Source organism: Lutra lutra, chromosome 16, assembly GCF_902655055.1.
Source record: "Lutra lutra chromosome 16, mLutLut1.2, whole genome shotgun sequence".
In the NCBI taxonomy this organism is placed as follows: Eukaryota; Metazoa; Chordata; class Mammalia; order Carnivora; family Mustelidae; genus Lutra; species Lutra lutra.
In genome coordinates, this window is record NC_062293.1 from 59,058,140 (window position 1) to 59,076,965 (window position 18,826).

Below are 18,826 nucleotides of genomic sequence, written 5' to 3' on the forward strand. Positions count from 1 at the left end.
GCCAAGGATTGCAGGCGACACGCTGTGGTCACCAAGCCCACTGGCCCCCTCGCTTCGGAGCAAGACTGACTTCCCACTCGCCCCAGTTGCTTTCATCTGCCAGGGACCACCCCCGACCGTGCTCTTTCTCCTTCCTAACCAACTGCCCTCCCACTGACCTAGCCCTCCCAGCCAGAGAACTGTTAGATGCCCCCTTAAGAAAACCTCCTGAAATTCACAAAGCACAAACATGTCATTGTTGACAAGAGATTGTTCAGAAGCAGGTTCATCACTGGGGCCCCTGGAAGTGGCGCCCGGGGGCCCTTGAGTCATTTGTCTGCACGATGGGTGAACAACTTGATGGAAATAAGGCAACACCCAGTGGGCGTTCCCCTTCGAGCCCCTAAACACATAGTGGGTGCTCGATACTCACTGAACGGAATCAAAGTGATCATTGATGTTGGCTGAAAGCTAACAGAGCAAAAGGCCGGTTCACAGAAGGCCTGTCTGTCCACATTCCGCGCACGCATCTGCTATGGAAGGTGGGGTCCGCGGTCTTCAGCCGGGGCACACTCACGTGGCTTCAGTTCCCAGGCACACGGGTGGCCGCGGGCATGTCCACATGTCTGTGCATGCGTATGCGAGTGTGCGTGCGACGCGGGCCGTCTAGGAGCAGGGCAGGGCCTGCGTTTCCCTGCTGCGTGTGGTTGGGATGCTCTGACGAGTTCCCGTGGTCGACTGAGGCAGGTGGGAGCCTGAGGGGCCAGGCTGACTATGTGACTGTGAATGAGTCACCTTTCCTCCCTGAGCCTCCATCTCCTCATCGGTGACAGGCAGGTGCTAACCGCAGCAGTGAGGTCTCAGAGGGCAGCCCTCGAGAATGTCCCCCGTGTGTGGTCCTTGGCTCCAAGCCTGCTCGCGGCTACAGGAGCTTCCGGTCCTGACTGGGGCGTGGGGAGGCCTGGACGCCCTCCCTCCCAGCAGCCCCGCTCAATGAAACCAGGGCTTGGGCGGGGGTGGCGCACATCACACCTGGGGGCTTCAGCCCAGCCCTGGGCTCTGGCCGAAACCAGGCGGCTGAGGGGCTAGGGCCACAGGGATGGGTTCTCCCCTCTAGTGCACGTCAGCTTAAGGATCTGGGCTGGGACCTAGGGGGGCTGTTCTGGGCATGAAAGAAAACAGGGGAGCGGCAGGTGGGAACCTGCCTCATCAGGGGCTAGGAGAGAGCTGCGGGCAGGGCCCAGGGAAGCCAGGAGGTTGACAAGGGTCCTTGGGGCTCCTGAGGCCCCTGTGGCCAGGGAGACCCTTCTCTGAGTCACTGGGACCTCTGTGGGGGCCCTGGCTTCCCCAACACCACCGCGGACCACCTCCTCGTTTCCTTTTATTTTCGTCCCAGTCACCTCTCTGTCACAGAACGGTATACCCAGCCCTTGTTTGTCCCCTCGACGGCGTTGCTGGACGGGGAGCCCAGTGGGTAACAGTGGGACAGGGCCTCCACCTCGCGGGTCAGCTCCCGGAGCCGCCGCCGCACGTCTCGGGCGTCATATACTACGCGGCCCGAGGAGCGGCGCCGGGGGATATCGGGGACGTGGGCAGGGCCCAGGACCGGCGGCGGCGGGGCCGCAGGGGCGGGGGCGCAGGGCTCGGGCTCAGCCTGGGCCCCCGGCCCCACCCCGCTGTTCCTGTGGCTCAGGGCCTGCGGGCTGGGGGGTGGGGGGTTCACCGGGTACACGTAGGCCTCGAGGCCTAGCTCTGAGCGCATCTCTGCTTTGAGGGGCCCGCCTTCCACGGCCTGCTGGAAGCGAATGGTCTGGGGAGGGGGCTCCGCGGCGTCCTGGGGCCAGGGAACCCAGAACCCCTGCGTGGACTGAAGGCCCTGCCAGTCTACGGGCTGATCCCAGTGGTGGGAGCAGACTGCTGGGTGCTGGTGTGGGGGCTTTTCCTCGTCGTCTGTGTCGGGGACCCAGGCTGCCGGGCGGTGGGCGCGGCGGCCTGAAGAACGGCGGTGGCGGTGACGGCGACCGGGCGGGGGGGTCACAGTCATTTTCACAGGGTCCATGGTACATCGGAGGTGGACTGCAGGGGCGCTCTGCTTCGGAGGCTGGGGTGGCTTCCCCAGGGAGGATGGCTTAGAAGCTTCTGTAGATCAAGGAGAGGAGGGAGGCTGGTGGGGAGGCTGGCGGGTATGCAGGAGCAGGGGGGAGGCTGCACCGCTGAGAGGGGAGAGCGGGAGGGGAAGGGGCCTGCTCTGGCTCAGGGCTGGCTTGCCAGGTTCCTGCCTCTCCTGTGCCCCCCCGCCCCCAACCCCCGGCCCCCCTGCTTACCTTTCTCATAAACAATGTGGAACACTTGGTGTAAGAAGCCACGGAGTCTGCGCCAGAGCTGGGTGAGGGAGGACACAATGACCCCGGGCCGGCCCTGGCCACCAGGCCTCCCGCTGCCGCCGTCCGGCCAGCGCCCACCCGCCTGACCCCACCCTGACCAGCGTCACCATGTTGATGCTAATATTAATGCAGATGACGAGACCCAGTAGCAACAGGATGGAGTTGCCCAGGTCCTGACAGTTGTTGCTGTTGGAGCTGTGATACGATGCCCACCCGGGCCGTGGCCGCTCAGCCATGGCCATGGGGGTCCCTAGGGCCACCGGGGCCCCTAGGCCCCCAGCCCACTGTGCCCACAGTATCCACCAGCCTGCCTGCCTGCCCCAGGGGCTCCTGGGGGCAAGTGGGTCACAATGATGCCGGGGCACTCCCTCACAATGTGCCAAGAGGCAGAGTCTTGGGCTCGTGGGTGGCCCTCCAGCCTGGGCCCAGGCCTTGGCAGAGGCCGAACCCTTCACCTGGCATGCCTGTCGCCTGGACCAGCCCGTGCGCCCCCTGGCCTGTCGGGGTCTGCCCCCACGAGCGCAGACTCTTCCTTCTCTATACCAGCCTCAGACCTCTGCGCACACCTGAGCCCTGATCAGAACTCCCCACACAACCCCACTACCATGGCAACCGTACCCCAGCACCCACTCCCCCCTTTCTGCACTCTGAGCTGCTCCCCGAAATGGGCTGTGGGCTCAGACCACCTCCCTCTCCCTCACCGGCCGAGTGGAAGACCTGAGGCTTAGTTCCTCGAAGCGCCCCCTGCCCCACCACAGCAGGCACAACCAACAGTTAAATTTTTATATTTACAATATTCTCTTCATCTTTTGCCAGGTTTAAAAATGTGTACAGAGCCGCGAAGGGTTGGGGCAGGGAGGTGGGATTGTCTGGGGGTTGTTCTGGGGAGAGGGGCTGGGCATTGGAGTCCGTGGCTGAATCATGGGGTCCCCCAGCCCCCCTCCCATGCCCCAGTTTGGGGGGGCTTCTGTCTACAAGGTTCAGGGCCCAGGTCCCTAGCATTTAGAGGGCATGGCCATTTGGAGAGGATCTAGACCAGGCAAGAGGAGGGGTCAGAAAAGAACTAAGTTTCCATGGGGGGAGGTGGGAGAAGGGACAGGAGGCAGAGTTCTGGGGAGCCAAGACCAGGGATTCCGGATTTGGGTGTCAGTGGAAGACAGCCCCCCACCCCCTATTCAAGTTTGGCACTAATGAACCTGCCCCCAGCAGACAAGGATTTTCCTCCACTGATGTCCCTTAAACCCTACCTGATACCATTCTTCTCCCCAGAGGCCCAAACCCTTTCTCCCCAGGCGATTCCTCTCTGGGGCGGTCACCGCACACGACCTTTCAGATTCGCCCTGCTGCTATCTGCCCAAGCCCGGTCCCACCGCCCCCTCCATCTGTTCTCAGTACTGCTGACCTCATTCTCTCCCCAGCCTGTCCCGTGAAGCCTTTCCCCCTATGCTCTCTTTCCGTGGCTCCTTTCCTTCAGCCCTGGCTGAGGGAAGGGGGGCCTCGTCAAAGAAGGGGGTGGGTGGCTAAGGGGATAAGGTGTTCTGACACTGACACTGGATGGCTTCAAGGAGGGAGACAGAGAAGAGGGGAGGGACACTGAGGCAGAGAGGGATGGATGAGACACAGGGAAGGGAGGAGAGACACAGGCAGGACCCCTTTCGCTGCCACTTCTGTCCCCCATATCCCATTTGTCCCCATATTTACCTGCCCTGGCCCAGGCCTGGGGGATCCTTGGAACATTTTGGGGGTCTCCCCCCCAAAGCCTACCTAATCCAGTTTGGCACGGATGAGCAGTGGTCTGAGAACTGAGGGAAAGGCTGTTCTCAGACCCCAGTGAGGGCTTTGGTCAAACATGCATGGCCTCCGTGGGTGGCATGCCACGGCCCCCGGACTTGGCAGCTTTTGGGTGGGGGAGACCAGCCGCGGTCTGCCCCCAGGATTTGTACCCTCCCCCCTCCGCTTCGGTCAGTCTGAAGTCTGTTCCCACCTACTGGGTGGGGAGGAGCTAAGTGCTAGGCCTCAAGTCTGGGGGACCGTGGGGGGGGAAGCTGGAAGGAAAGGGGCCATCTGCATGGGAAAACACACATCCACATGCAAGAACATGTTTCCACTCAGAGAGATGCGTCCTGGACCCGTGGGAAAACAAGTTCCCAGGCAGCCCAGGGACGCACAGATCTCCTCCCTTCCCCCCCGCAGGGAATCCCACCCAGAGCACCGGCTTCATCTGACATCGGCCACGGGGGATAAACATGCTTCGCTGGGGCGGGTGGGGGGGGGGCACGCAGTGGGAGTGGGGGGGGGACAACTTGATTTCCTCGGTTCCTTCCCAAGGGTCACTGTCCAGGAACACACCACTTCCAGGGTCTCCACAGGATAGGGAGGTGGGCGGGGGGGAGGGGGAAGGCAGGAGGGAATGGGATTCTGGGGTACAAATCCCCGCAGGAATTCTTTTGAGGGGGCCAACATGTGTCCAGGGCAGCAAAAAAAACACCTCACCCTGCACATGGGAAAACACACCCCCTCGTGAGAAAGCACGCCTCCACGTGGGAAAATTCGTCCACGTTTCCACACACCCAAGACTGGTGTCCCAATGGAGGGGCCGGAACTCCCCCCAGCTGTTCCGAGGCCCCGGTCCAAAGAAGAGGATGGGCCTCTTGGCATGGGAAAGACACGCATCCTGGTGCAGAAACCCATGTCCACCTGGCGCTCCCACCGCGGGGCATCTCCAGCGCGCGAGAAGCCTGTGGCCAGTCCTCCTCCCTGCCTTCTGGGCCGCACTGCCCCACCCCCCCAACGGCGGCGGCCATGGCCACGGCCACGGTGATGGCGGCAGCAGCGGCGGCGGGGAGGGCTGGGGAGGGGGGCCTCCCCCGCCAGCTTCCCCCTATACCCGAGTGGTGGAGTGGGGGTGCGGTAGCGTGTTGTTGTGGCTGGTAGCGGTGGGGGGCGGCGGGGGGAAGGGCCCGAAGGGGTGCAGGGAGGGAGGCGGCGGGGGCGGCGGGGGCCCCAGGCCACTGGGCAGCAGGGTCAGGGCCCCGGGGGCCAGCAGAGGTACGTCGTCCGGGGCCCGGCGCAGGGCCAGAGTGTAGTCGGGCGGGCAGGCGGGGCGCAGGGCCTCGGCGGGGTCCGCCCCGACGCCCCCGGCCCGCTTCAACTGCAGGGACACCAGCTCCTCCTCGGGCGGCAGCTCGCGGCCGGCGGCGGGGAGCAGGGGGCCCCCGCCCGGCACCCCGGAGCCTGAGCCGCCTGGGGGGCTGAGCCGCCGGCACCGCAGCTCCTGCCGCCGGTCCCGCTTGTAGTAGAGCGCGGCGAAGGCCAGGATGTTGAGGAAGAGGAGCGAGGCGCCCACGGCCACCGTGACGCTGAGCTCGGTGGAGTAGTCTCGGGAGTCCCCGGGGAAGCGGTCGTATGCGCGGGGGCCCGGCTCGGGCTCGGGCTCAGGCGGCAGCGTGGCCGGCGGCGGGGGGCGGCGCGTGCCTGGGGCGCCCGGAGGTGGGCGCGGCGGCCAGCGTGTGGCATAGGGGGGCAGGCGCGTGGTGGTGGTGAAGAGCTCCGTGTGCAGGTTGTGCAGGTGCGGCACGAGCTCCAGCCAGAAGGCCACCTTGTTGGCGCGGTAGTTGTCGCGCACGCGCGGCTTCAGGCCGATGTGCAGGTACTGCTTCTCCTTGCTGTTGAACTTGCTCCACACCACCTCCTCGAAGCGGTTGGGCTTGGTGTGGATGAACTTGGTGTCCTGCGGCACCGGCTGGTTGGGGTCGCTGCGGGCACAGGAGGGCGGGGCGAAGGAGGAGTGAGGGGGAGGCCCGGGCGCACGTGTGGGGGAGGGGTGGGCAGGGAGACCCACAGAGACGCGGGGGGCAAGAGGGCCCTGAGACAGAAGGAAAGGCCGAGAAGCAAGAAGCGAGAGGCAGAAGAGACAGGGACTGACAGAGACAGGCAGAGGTGAGGTGGGGGGGCAGACAGGCAGAGGTGAGGTGGGAGGGGCAGACAGGCAGAGATGAGGACAGAGGAGCAGAGACAGAGATGAGGACAGAGCGGCAGAGACATGCAGAGATGAGGCTGGAGGGGCAGAGACAGAGATGAGGTTGGAGGGGCGGAGGCGGGCAGAGATGAGGACAGAGGGGCAGAGACGGGCAGGGAGCTAGCTGGCGAGAGAGGCAGAATCTGAGACTGAGGGAGAGAGACACAGTTAGGAACGGAGAGACAGAGGCAGGGGACTGCCAGCCAAGGTGAGAGCAGCAAGCAAAAAACTTGAATCAGTGGATTCAAAGTGAGAGAGATGTAAATAGTGACAGACACAAACTCTCACACAGAGACGCAAGCCAGGGCATCAGAAAGAAAACAGAATGCCCAGAGAGAGGGAGGAAGAGGCCCGGAGAGACAGACCCGGAGCTGAAGCCAGCAAGGAAGCCCAGGCAATGATGGAGGAATGACCGTATGCGGAGTGGGGAGAGGGGCGCTAAAGATGGCAGGGGTGTGTGCCCGCGCCTTGGCCTGCAGGGGGGCCCCCCCAGCCCCACTGGCCCTCACCCAGTCTTGGCGAAGTTGGTCCAGTAGGTCATGACCACAGCGCTGAGCATGACATCATTCTTGGAGAAGTTGCAGGGGAAGAGGTCGGTGGCACCCACCATGGGCACGCCAAAGACGTAGGGCAGCTCGTCCCCGTGTGCTGCGTCTGCCCACTCGGGCCGGCCCTCGGCCTGGCAGTGGTGGTAGAAGGTATAAAAGTAGACAGGGGACTGGTAGTCAGCGTGTAGCTTGGCGGTGGCCACAGCTGGTGCCACCCACTGGTGGTCTGTAAAGAGCGCCAGCAGGGTCTTTCTCCGCATCTCGCCATTGTCCCGGTCGGCCCAGTCCGTGTACATGAACTTGATGGTCTCCCGAAGCACATCCTTGCCCTCCGGGTAGCCGTACAGGTTGTCCACAAAGTTGGAGACGGTGAAGTCAAAGGCGCTGGCGGACACGCCGTCCTCGCTCTCCGCGGAGTCCTCTACGAACTTGAGGCCCTCTCCTTGGTTGACGCCAATGAGCATGTCGTAGTTGAGGAACTCCCCCTGCTGCATGAGGATCTCAGGGTCATCGGGGACGACGTCACCGTCCACCACGGGCCCAAAGGCGATGTGGTAGCTGGGGAGAAGCGGTCAGGGTCTCGTCACCTTCTCCCTGGCCTCCTCTCAGCTCCTAGCCTACCGGGCCCTTCTTTCTGCCCCGGGTGAAATCTCCCGAGTCCTTTGGGGCACGTGGCCTCTTGGGAAGTCTTCCCTGATGCGCCTCGTGGCCCCTCATGCTACCTCGCTCTGTTTGGGCGCCTGCACTTGGGGCGGGCTCCCGAGGGAAGGAGGCTGGGCTGGCAGAGGGGCCTGAAGCCGATCGGAACTCCCGCAGGCACCTCTCACCCTCAACGTCCTGGGAACTGGCAAGGAAAGTGGAGGCCCAGCCCTGCCCGCTCCCTCCCCCATACCGGGCGGGCTGCACGTCCTGGTCCACCAGCTCCCGCGAGGGCTTCCGGCGCAGGCACTCCACGGCCTCCGCACTGTCCTCCCTGTCGCAGCCCACTTTGGCCGCCAGCAGCCGCGTGTACTTGAGCGGCTGGTAGTTGACCGACCAGCTGGAGATGGCCGTGCCGCTCTGGGCGATGGCCTTCTGGAACAACCCTGGCAGGACAGGGCGGGCTTCAGGCTGGGCTGCCTCTGCCGAGGGCGGGAAGGGGGAACCTGGTGGGGTGGGCATGTGGGAATGGGGATGGGAAGGGCAGGCCACAGTGGGGGGGGTGTGTGCATACCTTCTGAATGGTGAGAGAGGATCAGAAGGTTGACACAGGAGGCCCCTGCCCCTGATCCGAAGATGGTGATGCGCTCGGGGTCACCCCCAAAGTGGGCGATGTTCTCACTGAGCCAACGCAGGGCCTGGATCTGGTCCAGGAGTCCGTAGTTGCCTTTGGCCGCCTGGTCCCCGGTGCTGAGAAAGCCTGGAAGCACAGGAGGAAAGGGGCTTCCTGGGGGTGTCAGAGCACCCTCACCCCCCTTCTGGGGCAGCTCTGTCCAGCCCAGAAGCCATTCTTCTTCCCCCTGGTCTAGAGGAACACTGCCCCCTGCCCCACCCAGACTCCAGGCCCTCGAGTGGCTGCCCGCCCTCACCGAGCACCCCAAGCCGGTAGTTGAGCGTGGCTACAATGACGTTGCCGTAGGCGGCCAGGACGGAGCCGTCGAACATGTTCCCGGTCCCCTCCATGTAGGAGCCACCGTGCAGAAACAGCATCACCGGCTTCTTCCCGGAGTCCCGGATATCTGTGTGGGGAGGGGGCGGGCGGTGGTGGGCCAGGGTTGGGGGACAAGAATACGGTCAGACCAGCCCCAGCACCGCCCAGCTCCTGGGCCAGCAGAGGACCAGCCCGGAGCTCAGGGGACATGTCTCTCCCGTCCCTGCGGGGGGCAAGACCGGATTCCCCTCCCTCCCTCCCCAGGAGCCCTGGCCAAAGGTCCCACCCCACCTCCTGCCGGCCTGCCCCACGGCACTCCTCCAAATGCCAGACAGACCTTCCAAGAAGCCTAAGAGGTGGGGGGGGCGACCCTCCCCAGTGCATCTGCTGGATGCAGGGGACCCCCTCCCCACACACACACAGCAAATCTCCTTCCTGCTCGGAGGAAGAGCAAAAACTCCCGAGGCTGACTCTAGTGCTAGAGATGCTGGAAGGGTCCGGGCGGTTCCTTGGACTCAGACCTTGGGTCTCAGGTCCACGTGGCAGCCCGGTCTGTGGGTGAGGGGTGCCAGCCTAGGGTCCCTGGGGGCCTGGTCTCCTCCCCGCCCTAATTCCTTTCTAGGTCACCTCCCCAGTTACCATGGCAACCCCCAGCCTAATTACCGTGGCAGGAGGAGGCAGGGTGGGAAAAAGCCTGCTTGATAAAGCCAGGGTACAGCTCTTTAGTCCCAGGCCCGCCCCCCCAACACTGGCCTGACCCTGGCTTCCGCACTGGACGCCCCTCTTGCCCTGTCCCCAAAGGATCCCATGAATCACTGGGCTGAGGCATGACAGATTCCAGAAGAGGGGGGAGTCTGGGAGGGCTTGCCATGGCCCCCAAGGCAATACCAAGTACCCTTCTTAGCAGCCCCCCATGATTCCACCACGGCGCCCGGCTGGGGTCCCCCATGGCCCACAGGCCCTCCTCTCTCACGACACTCGCAATCCCTGACTAGCCTGGGCCTCCAAGTCCCCAGCGGCTCTGTTCGCCTCCGTCCTCCCGCTAGAAACTTTCTCCTGCCAGAAGGTGAGCCCACGGGACACTGAGAAGTTCCCCCCACCCCTGCAGACAGCTTGTGGTCTCCAGTCTCTTAAGATCTTCTCTGCCACCTCCCTCCACCTGGTGGGCTCTACCCTCTCTGTGTCCTCCCCAAACCCTGCTCTTGCCCTCCTTCTGGAACCTTCGGTGGCCTTCCAGCCAGACTCAGGCAGGAGCCTCCTCCCTGCAAGGCCCTCTCTCTTCAAGTCCTCAGTTACCCCCCTCCTCCCCACCCTGCACCTCCACTCCCAGTGTGGGGGTCGGAGGGGGTTGGAAAGGGAAGGAGCAGGGAGGGGGGGCCAGGGCGACAAGAAATTCAAAACCAACAACAAAAAAACAGGATCAAGAAAGAAGAAAGAAAGAAAAAAACAACAACAACCAAAAAGCGAGAAGCTCTCGGGGGCGGGGGGGGGGGCAGATTCAACAAGAAAAGAAAAAAAAAACCAAAACCAAAAAACCAAAACCAAAAAACCAAAAAGATCCTTTTTTTTTTTTTTTTTGGAAAAAAAGAAAAAAAGAAAAAAGTTCTTTGCATTTTTTTTCAAAATTTTGTGGTGAAACTTCAAGATATTGGGCCCTGTTTTCAAAAATTTCCAGATTCTTTAATGCGCTTCAAATGTTTGCATTTTCTGCATCTGACAGGCTTTTGGAAATTTTAGGCTTGTTTCTGACATTTCAATGGTGCCATCAATTTGCCAACTTAAATTTTTTTTTTTAAATGTAGTTTTACTCGAAATTAAAGTTGGTTTTGTTTTGTTTTGTTTTTTCAAATGTTACATGTCGCAAGTTTCCAAACAGTCCAAATTGCTGCTGAACTCTAAACGTTTTATCCAATTCTTTGGTGGTTTTTTTTTTTTTTTCCCCCTCTGACATTCCAATTTCTTTTTTCACTTAAATTTTGGCCGTGTTTGGCTTTGCTTGCAGGTTCACTAGTGGGTCCAACATTGTTCAAATTTCGTTTGAAGTTTTCGTAATTCTTTTTTCCAATTATTACAAATTTTTCTTTTCTTTTCTTTTTCGTTTTTAGTTGGGAGAAACGACTTGGGGGGGGGCCTTGAGGGCCGCGGGGGTGGGAGGGGCATTTAGTTAGGGGCGGGGCCTTGAGCGTCCTCTAATCAGCAACCACATGCAGCAGCGGGGTTTTTAAATCTACCTGTGTCTGGCGGATTGAGCGTCGCCTCGTCACGTTTTTTTGTGAGCGGACCTAAGACCGGGAACACAAAACAGAGAAAAAAGGACAATTTTGTGGGGAAAGATGGGGGTCGGGGGGAGGTGGTGGATGGGGAGGGGAGGACAGAAAGCAGAAAAGGGGAGGGTGGAGGGCAGAAAAAATAAGCCAAAAAAAGCAAAATTCGTTTGCAAGAAAAAGAAACCAAGAAAAGAGAAAAACGTTTTCTACAACCCATATTTGTTTCCCCTCCCCGGAAAAAGTCATGCCCCAAAGAAAAGGCTGGGTTTGGGGGGTGGGGTGGGCTGCGGCCTGTTTTAAGACATAGAGACTTGGCTTGGAGATGTGTTTGCTAATTGCTGGAAACGAAATGGTGTTAGAGGTGGGGGTGGGGTGGAGAGGGGAGGCCCGCCCCAAGCCCCAAGCCCCAAGCCCCAAGCCCCAAGCCCCAAGCCCCAATCCCCAAGCCGGGGAGGCCACGGCCAGCTGTGCCACCAGCTGTGCCACCAGCGCCTCCACTCAAGCCCGGCCCTCTCCGGGGCCAGCCCAGCACCTGCCTGCTCCCTCAGGCTGCGAGGGAGGGGCGGCAGCAGAAAGGGCCCATCTGGAAGATCTGGAGGCAGAGCGTAGGGTGGGATTGGGGGCCGCCCGCCCCTGCAGCTCACAGCCCTTCAAGCCCTGGGCTCCCCACTGGAGTGCTGGGGCCAGGTCAGCAAGGGCCGCCTGTCCGCCTGCGCAGCCTCTCACCTGGCCAGCATTCCTCTCCCATCCGTACTCGGGGACCTGGCTTCTCACCCCACCTCCCCGATGTGGGGCAAAGCAGGGAAAGGGGTCATCAGGTCTTGCCCTCCTCTTCACCTCTTCCCTCTGCACCCCCCAACCCCACCACTCACCCAGGCCTATTCTCCCCGCACAGAAAACGGTCAACTCCCCACCGGGGACATGAGCACCTCCTGTCCCCCAGCCCACCCAGCCCCCGGCCCAACACTGCTCTAATGCCAGAAAGCCCCCCTCCCCAATTTGGGGTTCAGTCCACAAATAGGGAACAGGAAACACAGCGCCCTAAGCCACCCTGACATATAAGGGGCCAGGAGGTGCTAGCAGGTATGAAGTGTGCCTCTGGTCACGGAAAGACCCCAGGCAGGGCTCAGAGTTTGGTCCCAGGCTCCTTGCAGAAGGGGGAATTGGTCAGGGCGAAAAGCTGGAAGCCAGAAAGCAGAGGGGGTTCCCCTCACTGATTGGCTTCTCCTCATTGGCATGGGGAGGGATGGGTCATCGAGGTCCAGGCCAGCCTCTGGAAGGCTTCTCCCAACTGGTGATGACGGCCCCATAGGGACCCATTAGGATTGGGGTCTGTTCTCTACAACAGGATGGGGATGGGGATGGGGATGAAGTCAGCAGGGCACGTGTGAGCATGAGATTATTGTGTGAGTGTGTGTGTGTGCTCATGCCTGAGTCAACCTCTTCCTTGCAGAGCTGGTGTGAAGATTCAGTGAGATCACCTGCATGTGTCAGGCCCCAGGCAGGTCTGTGATAAGCGATGGTTAAAAATACAGAAGGTGGGGGCTGCCGGGGTGGCTCAGTGGGTTAAAGCCTCTGCCTTCAGCTCAGGTCATGATCCCAGGGTCCTGGGATCAAGCCCCGCATCCGGCTCTCTGTTCAGCAGGGAGCCTGCTTCCTCCTCTCTCTCTGCCTGCCTCTCTGCCTACTTGTGATCTCTGTCAAATAAATAAATAAAACCTTAAAAAAATATATACAGAAGGTGTGGGCATAGGTGCTGTGGGGGCAGGGTGGACATTGTGTCTGGAGGTGCTGGGCTGGACAGCTCATTGGTGGGAAGTCTGGGCTGGATGGTCCATGTGAGGGGCGAGGGGATAGCCCACGGAGGGCGACACCGGCGTGGACAGCCTACGAGGAGCCAGGAGCCCGGGGGAGAGCCCACGAGTGGAAAGCACGGAGATGGACAGGCTGTGCGGAGGTCCTGGGGCAAATGATTCAGAGGCCATTGTGGAGGGCAGGCTGCCGGGGCAGGGGGCCCACGAGAGGGCAGGGGGATGTGGAGTGGATGGCTCTCCCGTGGAGGGTGTGACGGTGTTGGGGAGGGCGTCTGGAGTGTACTGGGGTGAAGAGTGGATCAGGGTGCCTGGAATGGGGACAGGGTTGGAGCAGGGGATCCTTGCGTGCGTTGCGGGCCTGGGTTGCGAGGCATGGTTACCACGGGAGGGGTGGGACTGGGTTAGGGTGCACTGCTGATAGGGGGTAGATGGCGATACCCGAGCAGCTGGGAGTGAGGTGTTCGAGTGCTTGATCTGCAGGGAGGGTATAAGCTTGCTGGGCGTGCTGTCCCAGCCCGAGCTGGGACACAGGGGGTCTCTAGGCAGAGCTGGTGTAAGCGATGCTTGGGAAGTGTTGAGGGCTTTGGGGGCTGTGGTGTGAGTGGCCACATAGAAGATTACTAGGGCCAAGGTCTCTGTAGGGGTGTTACTAGGACACATGACCTGTATCCAGGGATACTGGCAAGCACGGGTCTAAGCGGGCAATAGGGTCCATAGCTTCCGAGAGGCGCTGGGGTGTGTGCTACGTGCGGGCACTGGGCATCTGGCTATGTGGGCGTTGGAGCACGTGGTCAGTGTGCAGGCTGGTGGGGTTCCTGACCCCGCGTGCTGATGAGTTGTGGTTCCCGGGGTATCGTGGTATGTGCGCACCTGATGTGCGGGTAGTGGGGGCATACGGTGTCCGTACAGGGGTTCCTGGGTACCAGGCCTGTGTATACATACAGTTGGCAGAAAACAGCCTGCGGGGGATGCTGTAGGAGTGGGGGGTCCCTGTGGTGGTGCTGGGGTGTTCTGGAGTGATACAGAGAGTCAGAAGGATAACATGGGGCTGTTCATGAGGCTGGCCTTGGGGCAGGTTGAAGTTGGGCTGAGCACCTCAGCAGGAGACAGGCAGGTACTGTGAGATATACTCCCAGGGCTGAAGGTTGGCTGGTGGACGACCTTCCAGGATGTTGTGCTGGGGGCTGGGAGCACTGCGGGGGCAAGGGGTGAACGGGACAGCTCCTTCCCCAGCAGAGCCGGTCTGTTGGAGTGGGGGGACCCCGGAGGGAAAGATGTTCTCATGAGGATGGGTGGGCTGTGCTGTGAATGAGGGGGGTGTGTGTGTAGGGATCAGGGGACAGAGCTTTGGAAGGAAAGTGCACTAAGCTCGGGCTGGTGCTGGGCGTGCAATGGTGCAACACACAGAAGGGTGCCTGTGCACCGGGGGAAGAAGAAGGAGACTTCTCTGTTGTCTCTGAGCTGTAGAAGGATCCAAAGCGGGGACTGCTCAGGGACAAGCCCAGGCCTGGGGTGGGAGGTGGGGCAGTGGCCGGAGTGGGCGTCTAGGCAGGGCAGATGCTTCCAATGCCCGCTCCCCGTCGGGAGCCAGTGTGCGTGTGCCTTGGCGGGGATGGGGTCTTTAAGCCCAGCTTGGTACCTGCGGCTTGCCCTGCGGGCACCAGGACCTTCCCGGGTGGCTGTCTGCGGGACCATTCCTGCAACTGCCTGGCAGGCCCCCGTCCCACCCTGGGAGGGCCCGCGCAGCCTGCAGGGACCCGCGGCCTCTTGCGGGGGCCTGGCCGGTGGCGCGGGGTGGAGGGTCTGCGTGCACGCGTGTGGGCTGCGTCCGCGGGGTGCCCAGCCTGGTGCCCGCGCCCTTACCGTCCTCGGTGGGCACGTAGAGGTTGAGGTACAGGCAGTCTTCGCTCTGGTTCTGCACATAGGTGGCGGCTGCCTCCAAGTTGTCGGTGAACCACACGGGCAGCATGATGGCGGGAAGCGCCCCGTGCAGGTTCTGCGGGCAGGCGGGCGGCAGGGTGGTGGCGTTGCGCACGCCCGGCCAGGAGGCGGGGGCCTCGGGTGGCTGGAAGCGGCGGGCGCCCAGGGGTGGCGTGGCGTAGGGAACGCCCAAAAACTGCACGACGGGGCCCAGGATCTCGTTGTTGAGCTCGCGCCGCACACCGCGCACTCTCCCATAGGCCGTGTTCACCACTGGGAAGCGTTCCTCCCCGAGGCTGCTGAGGCCCAGGCCCGGGCCCCCCGGGGAGCCGCCGCTGGGACCCCCTCCCCCCCGTTGAGCCCCTGCCAGCCCCACCAGACACAGCGCCAGGAGCCACATGCTGATCGGGGGACCCCCCCTCCCTCCCCGGGACCCCCCCCCTCGGAGAGAGAGAGAAGGGGGGGGAGAGGGAGGGAGGCCCCCCCTCGCCCCAGTAGGGAGGAGGGGGCGGGGGAAAGGAGGGAGGAGGGGGGTGGGGAGGGACCTGGGTTAGACTGGACAGAGAAAGGGTCTGTTCCTCTCCATGGAGGAGGCAAGGGGTGGGGAAGGGGAAGGAAGTGGGAGAAGGTGAAGGCAGGCCCGGACTGCAGGGTGGAGGGACGGGGTGTGCAAGAGACAGACAAACAGACAGAAAAATACAGAGAAGTGGAAGAAGGGAAGGGAAATCGGACAGGGCAGACAGAAGGGAACAGGGAAACAAGAGACAAGTGGTTAGTGACTTGGAATTCAGACCAAGTTGCCCCCCTTCTGCCACCCTCAGGCCCTCTGCCGCCCCCACCAACCCCAGTAACCCCCATCCCCAAAGCAGGGACCCAGATAGAAAAGTCTAAGGCTGGGGATAGGGTGGGGATGTGATAGACGCCCAGGACAGAACCAGAGGAGGAGGAGGGCCAGCTCCCTGGACCCCGCACGCCCACCCCCCACCGCCCTTCCAGCTGCTTTATCCCCCCCAGGCAGGCTCTCCTTGGGGACTCAGGAGTCCCAGTTCCCACCTCCCTGGGAGGGATGAGATAGACAAGGAAGAGAAAATAAAAATACCAAGTCATTAATTAGCAGGAAGTAGCGGGTTTGTTTATACGTGTTAATTACTCCTGAGCTGTAATTTCAGGGCACTGAACCCCCACTCCAGGCCATTCTTGGGACCACACAGTCCAAGCACCTTTTCCTCCCTTCAACAGCCCATTCCCTAAGGATCTGTGCACCAGAGGAGGGGACGGATCCCTTTCACCCCAGGTCTTCCTCGTTTATTCCATCAGAAGTTAAGGTGCCTTGAGGCAGGGGCTGGAGCAGGGAGGGGATGCTGCTGGAGGGGCAAATCCAGGGACAGATGCGTGATCCTGCAGCCGGTTGCTGGGCGACAGGATGCTGCCCCGCAATGTTACCTCGGCAACCGGCTGCAGCTTTAACCCTGGAGGGGGTCTGGAGGAAGAGGGGAAGGGGCTGGCTTGGTTATGGGGTCCATTCAGGGCAGGAGGGCAGAGGTGTGAGTGAGAATACTAGAGTTTTCCCCAACCTTAGCGGAGAGAAAGAAGTGTATATGTTGAGGGGAGCGGGAGATTGGGGCATAGAGAACCCTAAAGACCCGCCTCTTGCCCCTTGTCGGCCAATCAGAGCCTAGTCCTAGTGACCAGGCCTCTGGCTGGGGAGAAGGGGTGCTGAGGTGGGTTTGGAGGGCATCAGATGCAGCCACCGACACCCCCCCCCACCCCGGGACAGTCTCGAACAGCTCTGGAGCCCAGATGCCTTTTCCACGCATGGCGTTCTGACCCACGTCCTGGGGGCAAACCTCGGCTTTCTTCTAGTCCCATCCCAGCTCTTTACCTCCCCTTCCCCTTGCCAGCCCCCCCACAGTTGCTGTTCTGATGCCTGGATGCTCAGGACAGCAGGGGCAGGAAGAGAGACAAGATCAGACCAAAGGGGCAGACACCCAGGTCATTTCAGCAAGCACCCCCTGTACACCCCCCCCCCCCCCCCGCAGCTGCCAGAGCTGTTTGCTGACGCGGGCTTTTCGGAGCCAGGCTCTCTGCAGGTGTCAATTTATTCCAGAGATGAGGACACAGGAATCCTTACCACACACACCCAGTCATGCCCTCCCCCTCTCCAGGTCCTCTTAAGCTCCTGTCCCCCATCAGCAGGAGGGGGCTTGGGGCTGGCTCCCTCAGGATCTCCTCTGTCCGTGCAGGGCTGTGTTCTGCTTCCATAGCCCTACCCCCCCCACCCCCCCACCCCCTCCTACTAACACGGTCTGACTCTGCCCCCCCCCCCACTTCAGGTACTTTGGGCCCCGGGCCTCCTGGCTGCCAGCTTCTTTCCCTTCTTCCCTCCCACTGGAGCCCTCCCCCCATCGCTCTCCCCTCCATAGCGCTCCCTGAGAGCATCTTTCCCGGCCTCTTCCAGCTTGCTCCAGCTTCTGCCTTCAGTCTTTTTCCATCTCTCTCCTCTACATCTCCCTCCTCGCCCGTTTCTCATCTCTCTCCTTCAAACCTCTTCCCCACGTTTCTCCCCGAAGCCCCTTCTCTCTCTCTCTCTCCCTCTCCCCTCTTTCCTACCTCTGTCTCCCCCATTTTCTCTCCCCATCTCTGTCTGCCACATCTTACTCCCCCTCCTTCTCCCTATCCCTCTCTGCCTTGCTCTCTCCATTCCTGCCCGGGCCTGACTCCCCCAGCCGGGGAGAATTGAGGGAGGGGGGCTCAGGCCGCAGCCCCCCCCCTTCCTGCAGTGGGGAAAATGGCTTGGCCGGGAAGGGGAGAAGGAGGGGGAGGGGGAGATGGGAACACACGGGGTCTGTGGGCCCATTCAAAGGATCATTCATGGGCTGGAGAGAGGCAGAGACAAAGAGACCGAGACGCAGAGACACGGCGAGAGCATCCCTAGGCGGAGACACGCAGACAGAGCAGGCTGGGGGGAAACCAGGCGCAGGGAGAGAGATGGGGAAAAGGAGACCCCAGTGGACCGCCACGCATCCCCCTCCTCCCGGCCCGGCTTAGCTCCTACCTGGCTCAGCCCTGGGGCCGTGGTGCCTCCATCCAGGGCTCCGAGTAGGGGGCGGACGGGCTTCGGGAGGGGGGCGGCGGCCTCTGAGCCCCCGCGGCCCCGCAGGCCCAGCCCCCGCCCGCAGCGCCTCACCGGGCGGGGGAGGGGGATCGCCCCAGCCCCGGGGGGCGGGGCCGGGATCCAGTCGATCCCCGGGGAAAGGAGAGGTAGGGGATGGGGTCAGGAGGAACCCGAGAACAGGGAACCCCGCAGTGGGGCCGGAAGAGCGAAGAAGGGGCAACAAGAAAGGACTGGATTGGGGATCCACTGGCTCCGTGGGCCGTCTTCGAGGGATCAGAAGGTGGTACAGGCGGAAGATCCTAAGGGATCGGGTGCGGGAGGAGGTGTCCACGGCAATCCCCAGGGGCCAGGAGCCCGGGAGCGCAGGATCAGCGGTGCAGGGGCCGGGATCCAGCCGGAATCCTCTGGGAGGGGGGAGGGATCTAGTCGATCCCGAGGGCGGGAGGGAGGGGGAGGTCCAGGGAGTCAGAGGAGGGCGGGAGTCGAGTCTGAAGCCCCAGGGTGGGTCGACAGGGGGTCGACAGGGCTCCTAGGAGGGGAAGCGGGGGTAAGGGGGAGGATTCGGGGGACGCTCAGCAGCCAGGAGGCCCGGACTCCTGGCTCCGCGCGCCAGGGCCCACCCGCCCCGCGTCCATCCCAGCCCGAGAGTGATGATCCGCCGGCGGAGCAGCCGCAGCAGCCCCGCGCGTCACCGCGCGGCCGCCTCCCCCGCCCCCTGCGGAGAGAGCGGCGCACACCCCTCGCTCGCACCCGCCTGCCCGCCCGCCCGCCCTCCAGAGTGTGGGGGGATTGGAGACGGTGGAAGGGGGCGGGAGCGGACAGACCGACGGACGGACAGATGGACGAAACGGGCCAGGGCAGGGTGGAGACATCCCCCCTCCCTAGGTCTCCCACCCTCGGGGCTCTGGGGGTTGGTGGGTTGGGGGCGCGGCGGGGGGGGGGGGAGACTATAGGGGGCGGAGCATCATGTGAAGAAGGCGGAGCCTTGCATCTGTGGGAGGAACCATCTCTACAGTGGGCGGGGTTTGACGGCGATGGGTGGGGCTTGGCTATCCGAGCGGCCGCCTCTTTTTGGGAGTGGGTCTGGTTTAAAGCTGGAAAGGAGGAGCCAGTGGGGAAAGGGGCGGAACTTTGCGTGGGGACCGGGATCT

The 18,826-nt window shown here is 62.3% G+C and overlaps 2 protein-coding genes across 3 annotated transcripts; both read right to left on the reverse strand.

Annotated features, from left to right (window-relative positions):
* Positions 1 to 1,368: 1,368 nt before the first annotated feature.
* On the reverse strand, positions 1,369 to 2,694 carry SPEM1 (spermatid maturation 1). Of its 2 annotated transcripts, none has more exons than XM_047706283.1 (3): positions 2,471 to 2,694; positions 2,304 to 2,361; positions 1,369 to 2,118 (listed from the first exon to the last, which is right to left on the reverse strand). In XM_047706283.1, the coding sequence occupies exons 1-3, from the start codon at positions 2,603 to 2,605 to the stop codon at positions 1,376 to 1,378; spliced, it is 936 nt and encodes a 311-aa protein (XP_047562239.1). In that variant the 5' UTR covers positions 2,606 to 2,694; the 3' UTR covers positions 1,369 to 1,375. The 2 variants fall into 2 exon arrangements, with proteins under 2 accessions (XP_047562239.1, XP_047562238.1); XM_047706282.1 differs by having other exon boundaries at positions 2,462 to 2,694.
* Positions 2,695 to 3,132: 438 nt separating this feature from the next.
* NLGN2 (neuroligin 2) lies at positions 3,133 to 18,588 on the reverse strand. The gene is made up of 8 exons (XM_047706255.1): positions 17,616 to 18,588; positions 14,504 to 15,205; positions 10,791 to 10,841; positions 8,498 to 8,647; positions 8,143 to 8,328; positions 7,822 to 8,014; positions 6,891 to 7,487; positions 3,133 to 6,118 (listed from the first exon to the last, which is right to left on the reverse strand). The coding sequence occupies exons 2-8, from the start codon at positions 14,958 to 14,960 to the stop codon at positions 5,245 to 5,247; spliced, it is 2,508 nt and encodes an 835-aa protein (XP_047562211.1). The 5' UTR covers positions 14,961 to 15,205; positions 17,616 to 18,588; the 3' UTR covers positions 3,133 to 5,244.
* Between the last annotated feature and the right edge of the window lie 238 nt (positions 18,589 to 18,826).

Bases quoted from the DNA above. Each gene is read 5' to 3' on its own strand.
- SPEM1 (XM_047706282.1), bottom strand. From the start codon at position 2,605: ATGGCCATGGCTGAGCGGCCACGGCCCGGGTGGGCATCGTATCACAGC. The intron at 2,362-2,461 runs GTCAGGGTGGGG...TCCCTCACCCAG, and splicing joins GCATCAACATGGTGACGCTG to CTCTGGCGCAGACTCCGTGG. The intron at 2,119-2,303 runs GTAAGCAGGGGG...CTTGATCTACAG, and splicing joins CCACATTGTTTATGAGAAAG to AAGCTTCTAAGCCATCCTCC.
- NLGN2 (XM_047706255.1), bottom strand. From the start codon at position 14,960: ATGTGGCTCCTGGCGCTGTGTCTGGTGGGGCTGGCAGGGGCTCAACGG. The intron at 8,648-10,790 runs GTAGATTTAAAA...CTCCCCACACAG, and splicing joins GCTCAATCCGCCAGACACAG to ATATCCGGGACTCCGGGAAG. The intron at 6,119-6,890 runs GTGAGGGCCAGT...CTGTGCCCGCAG, and splicing joins ACCAACTTCGCCAAGACTGG to CGACCCCAACCAGCCGGTGC.